Genomic DNA, 18,102 nt, shown 5'->3' on the forward strand with positions numbered 1-18,102 from the left:
AGACAGATAAGACAGAGATGCAAAGACACATACAAAACTGCAGACAGAGAGGAAAACACACCAGGGGACACAGAGTTCAACACAATTAAAAACAGACACAAAGTGGGGGTAAGAAAGAGACACACAGAGATGCACAGACACAGAAAGGGGGGGAGCAGAACCACACATACAAAATAGCAGACATAGAGGAAAACACAAGAGGGGAGAAGAGACAGGGCGGGGGACACACAGAGTTCAACAAAATTAAACAGTGACAAAGTGGGGTAAGAAAGAGACAGACAGACACAAAGATGCACAGACACAGAAAGGGGGAGGAGCAGAGCCACACATACAAAATAGCAGGAAAACACAAGAGGGGAGAAGAGACAGGCGGTGAGAGATAGAGACAGGCAGACAGAAACACGGTGGGAAGTGAGGGGGGAGGGGTGGAAGCCTGCAGACAGCAGGGGAATCTTACAAGGAGCAGAGAGGTCAGGGGGCGAGCCTGTGCAGTTTGCACATGAAGAGGCGACGCCATCCGTATAATGAGAGTGGTCGCATGCTGCCTCTATACAGGAACAGGCAGCATGCGGCCAATTGTATAGAGATACGGGGGAGAGGGGGGTCGATTTTCCTAGGGGGACATATCTAGTTTCACAGCACAAATTGCGGGTGGCTGTGGCGCCCCCTTGGCTTTGCGACCGCCCGGCCACACAGCCCTAGTTACGGCTCTGTATTTACATATCGGCATTTCAGTGTCGGTATTTCATACCTAACGCAGATATAGAGAGATATATACAGTGTGTGTATTCGTGTGTGTGTATTCCTACAAGTGCTCTCAGGTAAGCAGGAAAGTCCATCATGTTGGGGTGCTCCCCATTAGCATAGAAGTCCTGGGCTATTTAATATTAAAGACAGACAAGGCACTTGTCAAGCTTCTCCCAATGATTTAGTTATTTATTCATGTAATTACCATGCAGTTGTCCATACAGTTGTCAACATTTTGGGCCTCTACTAGAACCGCTGTCAAGCCATAAGTACAATGTAAATGTGAAGACCAGAGCATTAAACATAAATCACCAGTAACCTGGGTTTAAATACAGTCCACCATTTGAATTAGCTGTGATTCGCCCAACACGTGTAGAACGCCATAAGTTCAGGCTTTGAGTGTGTTGACTGAAAGTCTGCTTATGTATTTCAGGTGTATAGCTATATAAATACTGTGGACCTGATTCAGGTTCGGGTATACTTCCATTTGCATAGCGTATCTTGCTCAGAAATGGACCTTCCATCAATGAATGCACTTGCATGCAATTCATGTCCAATTGCAAATGACACGACAGCATACGACTTGAAGTGTAGAACTGGGGGACGAAAAGGGCAGACTAATGTAGGCAACGTACATTAAGTGCGTGCCAATAGTCTTCCTACGCAGATAAGGCACATTTAATTACTCGTAAGTACGATTGGTTTTAGCTGTATCATTTGCACCAGATTCATGGCAGGTTTAAGCGCTGACTGATATCCATGGCTGTCACTGCATATTCTTTGTTTTAAAAACTACACATATGTGTTCCACAAGCTAACACAGATCATGTGTATGCAAGTAAGGTAGACTAGAAAATCGCATTGAAAGTAGTGTTAAAGAATTTTTACAGCGCTCCTCCTCTTAGTGCAGCTCAATAAACTTCTTACAAAACCATACACCAGTTTATAGTATTCATAAATGCTAAACTAATAAAATAAATATTTTGAGTGCTAGAGAATTTCTATCAAATCTTACCCTATATCTTCACTTGGTCTAAACACAAGTGTCACGGGCACTAGGAGTTCTCCCCAGGATTCACCAGGTGACTATGCTTACCAGAGGGGCGGAGTTTGCACAGCGGTCCTCTGGCAGCAGGGTGAATAGTGGAACGTACATAACAGCAGATGGAGAGAGGATGCCAATGGAACTGATGATAGTCAGTGACTTGCAGCTATACTGGTAGATGAGTCAGTGATTTGCAGCTATACTGGTAAATAAGTCAGCGACTTGCAGCTATAGTGGAAGGCAGGTTTCAACCACGGAGAGCCGGGTGGACGTGAGCAGGTGAAGGAAGGTAATGGGAGAGTCAGTGGTCTGCGTTCAGCAAGTTGTACCACTGCTGTGAAGGGAAGACTTGTCCAGGTGCAGGTAGGTAGCGGGAAGTCAGTGGTCTGCGTTCAGCAAGTTGTACCACTGCTGTGATGAGAAGACTTGTCCAGGTGCAGGTAGGGTAGCGGGAAGTCAGTGGTCTGCGTTCAGCAAGTTGTACCACTGCTGTGATGAGAAGACTTGTCCAGGTGCAGGTAGGGTAGCGGGAAGTCAGTGGTCTGCGTTCAGCAAGTTGTACCACTGCTGTGATGAGAAGACTTGTCCAGGTGCAGGTAGGGTAGCGGGAAGTCAGTGGTCTGCGTTCAGCAAGTTGTACCACTGCTGTGATGAGAAGACTTGTCCAGGTGCAGGTAGGGTAGCGGGAAGTCAGTGGTCTGCGTTCAGCTAATTGTACCACTGCTGTGATGAGAAGACTTGTCCAGGTGCAGGTAGGTAGAGGAGGCGTCAGTGGTCTGCGGACAGCAAGTTGTACCACTGCGAGGAGGTGAGGACTTGTCTAGGTGAGGATAAGTGGAGGAATGAATAGAGTCAATAATTGTATGAATACAATGAGAGCACAGAGGACTTGCTCCAAACAGATATGCAGCGTTATAGCTAATAGTCTATAGCGGGTATGGATACCGCTGCTGAATAGGGAGGCTTGTCCTAAGCGGATATGCAAGGTAACAGTTTAAAGTCAATAGCAAGTAAGCATACCGCTGATGAGTAGAGAAGCTTGTCCACGAGGATATGCAGGCACAGCAAGAGCGCTGAACGGCTGAAGCGGGTATGGGAACCGCAGGTGAGCAGAGCAGGTAATCCAACAGAAAGCTGAAGCTGAAGACACGAGCAGGACACAGGAGTCAGTAGCGGGTATGGGAACCACCGATGAGTAGAGCAGATAATCAGCAGGAAGCTGAAGACACGAGCAGGACACAGGAGTCAGTACCGGGTATGGGAACCACCGATGAGTAGAGCAGGTAATCAGCAGGGAACTGAAAACACGAGCAGGACACAGGAGACACCTTCAGAGACTCACAGGGAATGAGACTCAAGATCAGGCAACGAGGTAATGAGCACAGGTGCCTTAAATAGGGAGAGGTGCCTGATCCTCCAATTAGATTAAAAGCAAAGGTCATAAGAGTTCTTGGGTGCTGCGCATGCGCAGTCCATCAAGATGGCGGACGGCCGCGGCTCAGGACAGACGCCAGCAGGAAGGCTAGAGAACCACGCACCAGGCAGAGGCACTCATGGTCCGGTGAGTGACAACAAGTCTATATAAATTAAATATAATAATCAAATATATTTAACAAATTTTAATTGTGATAACAAATATACTTATAGTTGATGTAGTTTCGAAGAGATCACCTTTTTATATTCCCAACATCTTATCCACATTTAAAAAAGGAAGAAAAGAAAAAAATATAGTATAATTCTGTTAATCTTAATATTTTAAGAATAAACACCGCACAAAAAATAGAATGTGATAAGTGGAGTGAAAAAGCTAAATAAATTTTGAGCTCTTCTTGGTGTAACACTCGTATACAGTTTCAATGCTGTCACCCTCTAGTAATAGAAAAAAGTAGTTATTAGTTCAATCAACCTTTAAAATAATTTTTCTGATCCAAATGTTCTTCTCTTCTCAAAGTTTTTATTTGCTCACGTTTTTATTTAAGCAATTATTATTATTATTATTATTATTATCATTTATTTGTTAGGCGCCACAAGGTTTCCGCAGCGCCGCACATAGTACAAACAGTAGACTATACAGGGTATAACAGTACAGAACAATAAACAAAAAGTACCAATACTTCAGAAACTCCAGGCAGGCAGATGCAATAGACACGGAGCAGAAGAACGGGTAAGGAGACAGGAGGGAAGAGGGCCCTGCTCATTCGAGCTTACATCCTAAGGGAGGGTTGACAGACCAGGCACAAGAGGAGCCAGTTGAGGCAATGGGAGAGAGGGGAGAATGAGCGGAGGAGATAGGGGTTAAGTGGACGGGTGGTAGGCTTTGAGAAAGAGGTGAGTTTTGAGTGCACGTTTGAAGGAGCACAGAGTGGGAGAGAGGCGGATGGAGCGAGGGAGGTCATTCCAGTTAAGGGGGGCTGCACGGGAAAAGTCCTGGATTCTGGAATGGGAAGAGGTGATCAGAGTGGAGGAGAGGCGACGGTCATTGGCCAAGCGCAGGGAGCGGGCGGGAGTGTGAATGGAGAGGAGGTTGGAGATATAAGGGGCAGTAGAGTGGGAGAGAGCCGTAAGTGGTGGTGAGGAGTTTGAAAAGAATTCTGTAGGGGAAGGGGAGCCAGTGAAGGGCAAGGCAGAGAGGGGAGGCAGAGGAGGAGCGGCGTGAGAGGTAGATGAGTCTTGCGGCCGCGTTGAGTATAGAGCGGAGGGGGGAGAGACGAGAGTGGGGGAGGCCGGTGAGGAGGAGGTTGCAGTAATCCTGGCGGGAGATGATGAGTGCGTGTATGATAGTTTTGGTGGCCTCATGAGAGAGAAAGGTACGGATGCGGGCGATGTTGCGTAGTTGGAAGCGACAGGCTTGGGCAAGGGAATGAATGTGGGGGGCAAAAGAGAGAGAGGAGTCAAGGGTGACACCCAAGCAGCGGAGTTGGGTGACAGAGGAGATGGTAGTGTTGTTAACGACAATGGAGAGGTCATGGTGGGATGGGTGGTTGGGAGGAGGAAAGACAATGAGTTCAGTTTTGGAAATGTTGATTTTGAGAAAGCGCTCCGACATCCAGGAGGAGATGGCGGAGAGGCAGTCAGATACCTGAGCGAGGAGGGTGGGGGAAAGATCATGTGAAGAGATGTAGAGTTGAATGTCGTCAGCATAAAGGTGATACTGAAGGCCAAAGGAGGAGATGAGAGCACCAAGGGAGGAAGTGTAGAGGGAAAAGAGTAGAGGGCCAAGAACGGAGCCCTGCGGGACTCCTACTGCGAGAGGGTAGGGGGAGGAGGAAGAACCAGACGTGGATACAGAGAAGGAACGGTTAGCGAGGTAAGAGGTGAACCAGGCGTGGACAGAACCAGAGAGGCCGAGAGAGAGAAGAGTTTGCAGCAGGAGGGGGTGGTCCACGGTGTCGAAGGCTGCGGAGAGGTCAAGGAGGATGAGTAGGGAAAAGTGACCCTTGGATTTGGCCGATAGGAGATCATTAGTAACCTTGGCCAGGGCCGTTTCGGTAGAGTGGAGGGGGCGGTAGCCGGATTGGAGAGGGTCAAGGAGGGAATTGTCCGAGAGGTGCCTGGTTAGGCGGCTACAGACAATCCGCTCAAGTAATTTAGAGGCATAGGGGAGAAGAGAGATAGGGCGATAATTGGCAAGAGATGTGGGGTCGAGATTGGGTTTCTTGGGGATAGGAGAGATGAGAGCGTGTTTAAATGAGAGGGCTACTACCCCAGAGGAGAGTGATAGGTTGAAAAGGTGTGCGAGGTAGGAGCAGGCAGTGGGAGAAAGAGAGCGAAGGAGGTGAGAGGGGATGGGATCGAGAGGGCAGGTAGAGGGTGGAGAGGACTGAATGGGAGAGTGAACTTCTTCACCTGTTGTAGGGCAGAAGGAGCACCAGAGTTGGGTGTTAATGGGAGGTGAAGCAAAGAGGGAGGCGGGAGAAGGGGAAGAGCAGATATTCAGTCTGATGGCCTCAATTTTGGAAGAGAAAAAGGTGGCAAAGTCAGAAGCGGAGAGGGAAGACGGGACAGAAGGGGGTGGGGGGGAGAGTAGGGAGCTGAAGGTGGCAAAGAGGCGGCGGGGATTGGAGGACTGAGAAGAAATGAGGGACTTAAAGAAGGATTGTTTGGCAAGGGAGAGGACGGAACAGAAAGAAGAGAGGATGAATTTAAAGTGAAGGAAGTTGGCCAGGGAACGAGATTTCCTCCAGAGGCGTTCAGCAGTGCGAGAGCACTTTTGAAGGAAGCGGGTGAGTTTTGAGTGCCAGGGCTGGGGAAGGATGTGGCGTCTGCTGACGGTAGAGGCCGGGGCGACAGCATCCAGGGCAGTAGTGAGGGAGAGATTGTAGAGAGAGGATGCCTGGTCAGGACAGACCAGGGAGGTAAGGGGTGATAGGAGAGTTTCAAGAGAGGAGGAGAAAGAGTTAGGGTCAATAGCGTCAAGGTTGCGCCTGGTGAGGGTCGCCTTGGGCGAGGCAGGAGCAGGTGAGGAGGACAGAGTGAAGGAGAGGAGATGGTGGTCAGAGAGTGGGAAGGGAGAGTTGGAGAAGTCAGAGAGATCACAAAGATGAGAGAAGACAAGGTCGAGGGAGTGACCAAGACAGTGGGTGGGGGAAGAGGTCCACTGAGTGAGGCCTAGGGAGGAGGAGAGGGCGAGAAATTTGATGGTGGCGGGGTCAGAACATTTGTCAATAGGAATATTAAAGTCACCAAGTATGATGGAGGGAAGGTCGGAGGAAAGGTAGTGGGGGAGCCATGCAGCGAAGTTGTCAAGGAAAAGGGAGGTGGGGCCAGGGGGCCGGTAGATACTAGAGACACGGAGGTGGTTGGGGGAGAAGAGCCGGATGGAGTGTACTTCAAAGGAAGGAGAGGGAAGGTAAAGTAGGAATGACCCGAAAAGTGCAGTTAGGGGAAAGGAGGAGGCCCACACTACCTCCTGGACGCTCATCCGGTCTGGTGGAGTGGGTGAAGGAGAGGCCCCCGTAGGAAAGGGCGGCAGGTGAGGCAGTATCGGAAGAAGTGAGCCAGGTTTCAGTGATGGCAAGAAGATTTAGAGAGTTGGAGGTGAATAGGTCGTGAATGGATGCCAGTTTGTTACGGATGGACCTGGAGTTCCAGAGGGCACATGAGAAGGGGTGGGAGGGGCAAGTGGAGATGCTGATGAGATTGTCAGGGTTGATGGGGCGGGGGGGAAGGTGGGGGGTGGGGCAGCGAGAGATGGGCAAGAGGAGGGGGCTGGGGTAGAGGATGGGTATAGGAAAAGAGCGGGGCGGCATGGTGAGGGACAGGGATGGACGGGGAAAAAGAGAAGGTGCAAGGGTAATTAACTCAGAGGTGAGGGCACCAAGGGGAGACTGAGATGGACCAGAGCAGATAAGAGGCTTGATTAGATTAAGGATTAAGGAACAATGTGAGACAAAGGCTTAGTAAGAGTAAGGTTAGTAAGAGTGAGTTTAGTTAGATTAAGTTTAGTTAGATTAAGGTTAATTAGGTTAGGAATTTACAGAACAAAGTAAGACAAAGGCAGAGATAGTACTGTAAGGGACAAAGGAATGGAGCAAGAACAAAAGGCGGTCGCAGAAGCGATATAAAGTGCCGAAAAGAATAAAATAAAATGGAGAAAGTTAAAAATGCAAATAAAATACAATAATTAAGATAAAGTACAATAATTAAGATAAAATAATTAATATAAAATACAGTACAATACAATAAAATTGAATTGCAGAAAATAATAAGGTTAAACTAAGGTTACAATGAGCTAAGGTAAGTTAGAAATGAAAACACAAGGAATTAAGCAGAAATGAAAAACACAAAAATAAATTGCAGTAAAATAAGGTTAAACTAAGGATAAAATAGGCTAAGGTAAATTAGAAAAGAAAACACAAGGTGGTGAAAAGGATGTTAGGCTGCAGAGAGCCGGTACCGGGTCCAGGGCAGGAAAGTCCAGGGTCCAATAGTTCCAGGCAGGCGAGTCCAGGGTAGGTCAAATAGACGCCGGAGCAGAGTACGTGAACAGGTGAGACAGGAGACCGGAGGGCCGCAAAGACAGGGCAGATCCAGGGACACTCAGCGGAGGGCGAACCCCAGTCGGAGCGGCGGGAGACCTCAGTCAGAGCTGCGGGAGATCCTCAGCGGGGGACCCTCAGCGGGAGACGGCGGGAGACCCTCAGCAGGAGATCACAGCAACAGGGCAGCAGGAGTCACGGAGGAGATCAGCCGGAAGAGAACAGCAGCAACAACAGTCGGTCTGGAGGAGCAGGAGCGAAGCACTCACAGGAACCGGAGAAACAGCAGCGGCAAGACGGAGACGACACAGCAGCCAAGATCCACTGGGCGGGAGCAGCAGTCATGGAGGCACAGACGGTGGGTCTAGATGGAGGCACAGACGGCAGGTCGAGACGAAGATGAACCCGACAAGCAGTGCAGGAAGAGGAGCGGGAGTCGGCAGCGTGGGCTCTAAGTAGCGTTCATGGGGGTCAGACGGCGGCGATGTGGCGCTCGGTACGTCCAGCACTTTCAAAGCTGGCCCACGTGGAGGCAGGAAGCAGCACTGGAAGCAGGCTGTGAACAGGCGACTGGAGCGGGAGGAGGAGCGGCAGGAGACGGCAGCGTGAAGGCGGCAGGCGGGCCAGACTTCTAAGTGAAGATATAGGGTTATATTCCCCAGAAAGTTTTGACAGCCGGATGGCATTAAGAAGGCAGCTAGATAGGGAGCAGTGTAATACTTTGCAATAATATTGAAAAATGTTGGCGGTTATTGCCCACACCTACCAGGTCTGGTCAGACTGATAATCAGTGGTCTAACACACACTGCTGGCTGTAGTGCTCACATAGCGCCTGTTATAAATAGCAGAAACTGTGTTTTTTTCTATTATAATAGAACTCTGTTGGGCTCCAAGAGCCAGGTAGCAAGTAAAAACAGCTGGATGGAGAATCTGGGAAATAGGGCTGGGAGAACACTGAACTCTCTATCGCTCAAATATTTATTTTATTAGTTTTGCATCTATAAAATCGAAAAAGCTTTCTTTGAAAATCCATATTTAGATTACTGATTATACTGTTAATAATTGTTAATTTATTTTATATTGTCATTTTTTTCATGCGTTCTAATGTGACCTTATATTGCATATTTGCTTGTGTGTATACTGCAGTCTGTTTTGTCTGTCTACGTAAGGCAAGTACCGTTTAGGCAAAACATTCTTACACACGCATTCAAGTCGGAACACCTCTTGAGATCCGCTTGGAGTTAAATACGGTCAGAAGTATTCTTAAGTTCCGTGCTTTTTTTTTTTTTTTTTTTTTTTAAAAAGCAAGTTACTTGCAACATAAAGCAGGCCCTGTTTTTTCCAGCATTAATATGAGAGCTAGGATCTGCACAATTTTTCTTCTTGTATTGTTCAGGTGCATATGGAATGATTAGCTTGATTCTTTCAAACCCCCCCCTCAAAACTCACTTTTTCACACTTGCCAACCCCACCCCATCCTAAGACAATTCCCCGCTCACGCTCCACCCACTCCTTACTCTCACTTACCTCACCCTTATCATCTCCGTTTACTTCCCTAATTCTCTTCAGTGTTAGCTCTCACAAATTTGGCTTATTGTACCTCATATCTCTTCAACTGCTTTGTAATGTTTCTTTGGTTCCAGTTATGTCTTGTGTAGTTGCTTTCTCTATTGTCCCTTGTATTAAATTCTATTGATTCTATTGTTTCTCTTGTCCCTTACTTATTTTGTTCTGTTTATTTTCTGTTGATTGTGGATCTCTGTGGATTCTGTGGCGCCATATAAATACAGTATGATGATGAAAATGATTGCTTCTGTGGAACAAGATATGAGTTAAACAAAATAAATTTATGTATGATTCTCAAAATATGTACAATAACAACAAATCATTAAATAAAATGAATATACTCTGTTATGATCCCCATTGTGTCTGTAATCAGACTCACAGATTAGCATTTTGTGAACTTCTAGATGGTTGTGCTTATCAAATTAATAGACTCTTGCAGGCAGAATCAGACGAAGGCAGTGCAGCTTCCAGAGAGGAGATACAGAACTGCAGCCAGAAGCAGATGGTGACACAGAGAATAACATCATTTTCACTTACAAAGAGAGTAGAAACTGAATGCAATAATATAAAAAGTTTATTTAACCAATTGGTGAGAACAAGGAATTGCACCATTTACGTTGACGTAGTTGTTCTGAGGATCTCACAAAGAACATAAGCTTTTATCACAATAACTCTGCCTCGTTCATACATTGAATATATAAAAACAAGACAAAAATAGGTATGACTTTAGCCGTAAATGGCAGTAGAACCATATCTAACATATACAAGAATATTGTAATATAGCAAATATATATAGGTGAGAAACGAAACAGTTATCAAGAAGGAGTTTCAGCAACCACCAAGTAATTAAACACCTGCAAGCTGACTGATATCTCAAAACATTGTTGGATATGAGACATTCTATTCAGAAGCATATACAGCATTTCAGTTTTTAAAGAAGAAAGAACAAATTCAAAATATACAAATATATCTATAATATGGAAGAATTAACAGAATTGAACAGTTCCAGACTTTTTTAATACTGAATACCACCATTTTATTATAACCAATTTAAGACATTTTTACAGCCTCTACCATAGAGCACATTTAGTCAGGACTTCATAATTTTCTTGTCCATATTCTGCACTCAAGGTGTTCTTCACTACTCTATGTAAACATGAAAAGTATCTAACACTAGCACCACAAAGAGAGAACTGGTAACCTAGAAGATTTAATAAGTCTGTAACTTAAATAAATCTGTAAATTATAAAGTTTACTATTGATGCTGCAATTACCAACACATAGTTACCAAGCTGGCTATAAGTGTAATGGGCTGCTATTTTAAATTATACTTGATTATTTTTATTTTTAAAAAGTGATTTGGCACTTCGGCGTGTCTCATATTTCAGTGTGCACAATACCCATTCTTGTATTTGCATTGGTAGTCCTGTTATAGTTTGGGACTAGTGTACCATAAGTTTCCTTTTTTTTTTTTTTTTTTTCAGAACTATAAACCACATATCTTTACTGTTGCAGAACAAGCCTACCGAAATGTACAAAACCAGATTCACCCCACAAATCAGTCTATAATTGTTAGTGGAGAGAGTGGTGCTGGAAAGGTAAACTAACTATTAATTTTAGTTTGTTGATTTGGTGTACTAAATATAAAATGATGGTTTATTGTTTGCATTAGTCTATATCCTTAGCATGTTTTAATTTATTTTAGGGATGGGTGCAGGGATGGATGCTTTAGAGTTGATACAAATAGATAAAACACCTATTAAAATATTATGTAAAAACAAAGTAACAAGTGTGTCAAAGCAAGTAGTGTCTTTTAACATGTACAGGCTTATTTAATAAGGTAGCAGAAAAGCTAAGTTCAAACACATTCATGTTTTCATTTAGCATGTAGAACAATTCAGAATCAGCTGGTATAGAAGCAACTTTGGTTTCCTTACCAACGTCCTGTGAATAAAAGCTAATTTAACTTCTCATTTTCAATTAAATTTTCAATACTTATTTTTGGATTGACTATAACTAGTCATTTTTTTCTTGGCAACATTTCTGTGACTATTTTGCAAAATGGCATTGCTGTATTTGCAAAATATATTTTAGGCACCTTTCACTAGCACATGAAAATACACCTTTTCACTTGTGTTGCTCTTTACACAGCCTTCTTAAATGTCTTTCAATATTGTTTATACTTTTAAATGTCATACAGATTGCTGCAATGCAATATTCTGGCAGTCCCACTGTTTTCAGATGGGATAAATTAATTTTAGTCATGCTATACAGGAAAGGCTTCTATTTAGTGCTACAGTTCACCGTTTGTTATAATCACTGTTCTTGACAGCCTTATTGATGCTTGTTTTTGAAAAAAAAAATGTCTAATGATAAAACTGTTTTTTTTCCTTCTTAGACATGGACATCTAGATGTTTAATGAAGTTTTATGCAACAGTTGCTGTTGCTAGCAACTCACAGAGGTCTAACGAGACAGTGGAGAGAATAGAGAGTAGAGTTCTTTATTCTAATCCAGTTATGGAAGCATTTGGTAATAAAGCACTCCATACTTTTCAACATTTTAAGAAGAAAAACTCCAGGGACAATATGCTACTGAGCCCGTGCATATAAGCATGCATTTTTTTTTAATTTTACATACTTCTCTTCAATAAATATTAACCTTTAAAGTATAATAGGTATAATTCTTAGGGGCATATTCAATTGTTGCTCCGGCCGCCGGGAAAACGAGCGCTCTAAAACTGTTACCGTTAATACGGTAATTAATCGCTGAATTTCATCTCGCAACTCCCTGAGCTGCGAGCTGAAATTTAGCGAGTAAACTACCGTATTAACGGTTTTTACGCGCAATATTACCGTATAAACGGTAATAGTTTTAACACGCTCGTTTTCCCGGCGGCCGAAGGAACAATTGAATACGCCCCTTACAATGTATTCCTAACGTTGAAAATAAAAATATATAATTGTGCAGTAGGTCAGTTCTGAAAAACAGAGTAATTTCAAGAGATTAATCTTGCTGGGACTCCATGGGTATTAGGGATATTTATCAACTATGGTACTTTGTTTATCCATCTGTACTTGTTTTTGTTTTATTTACATTTTTTATATTTTTAGTTCAGTGTATAGTTGGAACTTTAAATAATGCTATGTTCATGTTTTAAAGTCTGTTTTAATGGTATTAGAAATCAGTTGGCAAAGGGATAATGGACTCCTATATTGAGCATCAAGATCTCTTTGTTTTAGTGCATTTTGCATTCCCCCTTGACAATATGTAGACATAAAAACTGGTCGTGGACAGTTGTTGCCCATGTTATAGTTATAAACAAACTCTTAATTTATGCAGACTGACACTTACTCTTAATTAAGTGGTTAAATCAAATAATATAAACCAAAAAAGTACCTAAGGATATGTGTATCAAGCAATATAAAGAAGCATTAATCATTTTTTTTTCTTGTTTTCTTTCTGGCTTGTCTCTGTCTCTCTCTTGCACTCACTCTCTTTCTTTCACTCCATTTATTATAGCTATTGTGAAAATGTATTAAATTCTCATGGTTTCATCCAGGTAATGCCCGCACATTAAGGAACAACAACAGCAGTCGATTTGGAAAATATATTCAACTCCAATTAAGCAGGTAATTTAAATTTAACAATTTTTATATGAAATGTAACTATTTCAACAAGCAGTTTTTTTAAGAATTTTGATAACCACATCGGTATGTTTATTTTGGAGTGCTCACTATAGGAAATTTAGGTCTGTTGCACATGTCAAGAATGAGTTTCCTCAAATTACCAAGTCTTTGATACTCAGAAATGTATAGTCATCTGTGTAAGTGTATGTGTGCGTGTGTATGTGTATATATATATATATGTGTGTGTGTGTGTGTGTGTGTGTGTGTGTATATATATATATATATCAAAAAAAATAAAATATATATATATATGTGTGTGTATGTATGTGTGTGTGTGTGTGTGTGTGTGTATATATATATATAGACGAGTATGGCGTTGTTACCTCTGTCTCATAAACGGTGACCACGGTATCTTTGATCAATTTTAGTCTCAATCTTCATCTGGCTCCATTCTGTGCATGTGTCAATCATTGTTCTCTCTATAACCTCCCACGCGCTCCTATTGGTCCTGGCACTTTTGGAGTGCTATTCAAACCTCCCAGTTCCTGCTCTCTGGATCCTGTACTTCAAGTTACTTACTCTTGTCATGATTGGGATCTCCTCGTGTGACTTACCCATGGTTGCTGTGCATCATTGCTTCAAGATCTGCTGCATTCAGTGTCTCATCTACAGCTTCAGTCATTGGACTTCTCCGTTTTACTATTGCAACTCCTAACTTCACTAGGAACCTCCTTCACCTGCTGCATTGAACTACCAGCTAAACGGATTAGCTAAGTCTTCATTATTGCTGTTTCACTGAACTGTGGCTGTATCAGTACTCAATTGCTGTCACCTGTGTTACCACTTAAATGGATCAACCAAGCCTTTCAATATTGCTGTTTCTACTGAACTATTGCTGCAATCCAACTGTGGTTGTTTGAGTTATCATTTAAACGGATCAGCTAACTCTGTTATTATTTCCATTTCTACTGAACCGCTGTGTCACTCACCGGACTGTGAGTGCTTCTTCCCGGACACTTAGGAACCGTGGTCGTCCTCCATCCTGAGGGTCTGCGCATGCGCAGCCCTTTCCTATACTTCAGTGTATGTCCCTTTAACTCAATTGGCAGATCAGGCAACACTCCCTATATTAAGCACCTGTGGTCAACACCACGTTGCCTGATCTTGGAGTCTCATTCCCCATGAGTCTCTGAAGGTGTTCCTGTGTTTCCTCGTGTATTCAGCGCTGCTGATTCCTGTGGTTTCCAAACCACTTCTACCTCTGTGGTTTCCAAACCACTTCTACTACTGTGGTTCCCATACCACTTCTACCATCAACTGTATCATCGTGACTGTTAGCTGATTCCTATCCGCTGCCTCCGTGCACTACAGTCTTCTATACCACTTCAACGCTATCATATTCCATTGTGCCTGTTTGCTGATTCCTATCCGCTGCCTCCGTGCACTACCGCCTTCTCTCCACATCCACTCACCTGTTCATCATCAAGTCTGTGAGCTGATTCCTATCCGCTGCCTCCGTGCACTACAGTTCCCAGCTTGCAACTCGTCTGTGTGCATCATCGTGACTGTGAGCTGATTCCTATCCGCTGCCTCCGTGCACTACAGTTCTCAGCTTGCAACTCGCCTGTGTTCAGCATCGTGACTGTTAGCTGATTCCTAACCGCTGCCTCCGTGCACTACAGTCTCCAGCTTACAACTCGCCTGTGTTCATCATCGTGACTGTTAGCTGGTTCCTATCCGCTGCTCCTGTGCACGGCAGCCTCATCTCTTCTCTCCCGTGTTTCCTCGAGACTGCTGCTAGGATTGCCATCCGCTACTCTCCGTGATCAACAGCTCCTGGTCTACTCTGCTCTCCTGTGTTCCATCGCTATTGGCGCCTGTTGGTTGCTACTGGTTACCTCCGTGTGTCCGCAGAGTCCTGCTGCCGCTGTCAGCGCTATCGTTCATCTACTGCTGATCCGCTCTCCACGCCTTCCTGTGTCCCGCTGGTCTCTACCCTCCTGTCAGCATTGGATTCGTATCTCATCAGCTACTCCTCTGCTAGATCATCTCCATTCTCCTGGGTCCTCCATGAGTCCAGTTCCACGTTCTGCTGATTCCTGTGGATTCGTGTCCCTGTTGGTCTACCTACCTGTGCGCTGCACCTACTAGACCCCTGCCTCATCCATCCAGGGACTTCTCATCCTGCCGGCCTCCTGCCGCTCAGGTATCGCTGCACTCCTATCTGACTGACTACTTCTGAACCACGGTATGCATACTTCTCATTGACTGTGCTGGTGTATTGCATATCTTGCTGGACTGTGTTGGTTCTCCTTTGGAGTCTGCTATCCGCTGAGTCTATTGCCATCATTGACTGTGTTATCTTGTGCTGGATTACTTCAAGAGACTTCCTATATTTGCAGACCTGTTCAGTCATTTATATATATTGTGCATATTACTGTGGATCGTGTTTAAGGTGCCCGTGTACATCCTGTGTTGCAGTCTCACCCCGTACACCTCCTCACATATATATTCAGTGGTACAACTTGCTGAAGGCAGACCACTGATCCCTGTTTCCTGTATCACCTGTTTCAGTATCCTCTCACATAGCAGTGGTACAACTTGCTATCGCAGACCACTGACTCCCCGGATACCTCCACTTGGATTCCATTCCTTCACTCAGACAGCGGTACCACTTGCTATCCGCAGACCGCTGACTCTCATCACCTCCTCGTTTCTGTTGGACATTCCTCCTCACTATAGCAGTGGTACAACTTGCTATCGTAGACCACTGACTACCTTCACGTGCCCTTGTCCATACAGTTCCTCGTGTATTATTACCTCCATATTACCAGTGCTGCTAGTCATAGACTTTCCTGAGCATCTCATCATCTACCATTGCCTGTTCCGTGATCACCCTGCTACCAGAGTACTCTATTACCATCTATATTGCTCTGGTAAGCCTACCACCTGGTGATCCCTGGGTAAAGACTCCTAGTGCCCGTGACACGCTGCCATATCAGCTATTCTTCTACCGTAGTCCTGAGTTACCACTTAAAGGGATCAACTAGTTCTTCAACATATTTGTGTCTATTGAACTGCTGCTGTACCAGTAACTCATCTGCGGTTGCTCTGGGTTACCACCTAAACGGATCAGCTTGTTCTTCATCACATTTGTTTCTATTGAACTGCCACTGTACCAGTAATTCATCTGCTGTTGCTCTGAGTTACCATCTAAACGGATCAGCTTGTTCTTCATCACATTTGTTTCTATTGAACTATCGCTGTATCAGTAATTCATCTGCCATTGCTCTGAGTTACCATCTAAACTGATAAGGTTGTTCTTCATCACATTTGCTTCTATTGAACTGTCTCTGTATCAGTGGTTCTGCTGTTGTTGCTCTGAGTTACCGTCTGAATGGATCTACTGCTTCTTCATCTATACTGTTTCCATTGGATTGCTCTTCTCAACATATCAACTAACTTTCTCATCGTTATTTTCTGCAGTGAACCTGTTATTGTCATATTCCTTCCATATCTGGCTCCACCTATATTCCTGCATCACTCATTCTGGAAACCACGACCTGCAGAAATAAATGTGTCTAAGTCCATGCCCTCTCCTAGGGCCATGGTGAAAAACACCTACTTTTAGACTCCCCGCCCCAGTTCGAGAATCTGTCATCTGCAGGTATACAGGACTAAATTCTACAGATTTCGTGACTATATATATATATATATATATTAATATATATACATAACTATGTGTGTACGTACGTACGTACGTACGTACGTACGTACGTACGTGTGTGTGTGTGTGTGTGTATGTATGTATGTATATATATATATGTATATATATATGTGTGTGTATATATATATATATATATATATATATATATATATATATATATATATATATATATATATATATATATATATATATATATAAAGTTAACCCGTGCATGATACTCATGCATTCTAGTCAAATCAAGCTACTTAAGGTGTTAAAAAGGTTCTTTCTTGTCATGCATTTGGGCCATAGCCCAGGCTTCCTCAGGGGAAGAACGTTACTTCCCGACGTATGCGCCCTTTTTTAACGTGGTTATGTCCACATGTCACCACCTCATCATTCTCCATCACCTCATCCTTCATTTTCATCGCCACATCTATCCAGATGTCTATCCAGACACAGGGATCTCTCTCAGCGGTCCTGAGTATCACACTCCTCTCACTGTCATCCCCGGCAACCACCAACCACTCCCCACTGTCACCCCCGGCAACCACCAACCACTCCCAACTGTCACTTCTCCTTCAAGAAATATATATATATTTTTTTTAAATCTTTATAAACACTTTTAACAATTAACAAATTAAATTAACAAATTAAAAACATCTTAGTATACCAAATTTCAGCCCTTTCTGAATTTTTTTTTCCACACACACTAAGAATTTAGTAGGTCAGTGTATAACTCCGCCCAGCAGGTGGCGCTGCAGCTTGGTTTTATTTTTTCCACACACACAGACAGACTAACACACGCCACTAGACATTTATATTATAGATATATATATATATGTGTACACACACAGACACACACACACATATATATATATATATACACATATATATACCCACGCACACATACATTTACACACATGACTATACATTTCTGAGTATCAAAGACTTGGTAATTTGAAGAAATATATATATACATATATATGTATATATTATAATATTTGTTTTAAGTTTTAGATCTTTACAAATTACACCACAAGAGCTTGGTGAGTAATCTTCCTGTTTTTATTTTCTCCCCAATCTTACAATCTTAGAACTCAGCAGATCGCTGGTGCTTCCATCCAGACTTACCTCCTAGAGAACACACGTATAGCTCATCAAAATACTTCAGAAAGAAACTTCCATATCTTTTACCAGGTTTGTGAGAGAGGTTCCTTTCCTAAAACTGTGATACTTTTTTAGGGTGATTATGCATGTGTTGGTTCTGCAGCTCAACTTGTCCACATACACCGATCACTTGAGTCCCTTTATTGTGGTCGAAAGATGACAACACACAACAGCTGATTGCTTAAATAATCTTAGCGCTTTTACCACAAGAACTGATAATGATGAATTATTTTTTTTTACCTGATTCGTATTGGACTCATTT

General features: G+C 43.5%; 1 protein-coding gene across 4 annotated transcripts in view; it reads left to right on the forward strand.

Moving 5' to 3' along the window:
* The window catches only part of MYO19 (myosin XIX), a 253,606-nt gene that overhangs the window by 68,184 nt on the left and 167,320 nt on the right, over positions 1-18,102 (forward strand). For 3 of the 4 annotated variants that reach the window (XM_075195595.1, XM_075195594.1, XM_075195597.1), the window contains exons 4-7: positions 10,821-10,934; positions 11,735-11,867; positions 12,898-12,967; positions 17,768-17,870. In XM_075195595.1, coding sequence (XP_075051696.1) covers positions 10,821-10,934; positions 11,735-11,867; positions 12,898-12,967; positions 17,768-17,870 — 420 coding nt within the window. The remainder of the gene's footprint in view (positions 1-10,820; positions 10,935-11,734; positions 11,868-12,897; positions 12,968-17,767; positions 17,871-18,102) is intronic. The other variant, XM_075195596.1, reaches the window with a different exon arrangement.

This window comes from Mixophyes fleayi, chromosome 2 (assembly GCF_038048845.1).
Source record: "Mixophyes fleayi isolate aMixFle1 chromosome 2, aMixFle1.hap1, whole genome shotgun sequence".
NCBI lineage: Eukaryota > Metazoa > Chordata > Amphibia > Anura > Limnodynastidae > Mixophyes > Mixophyes fleayi.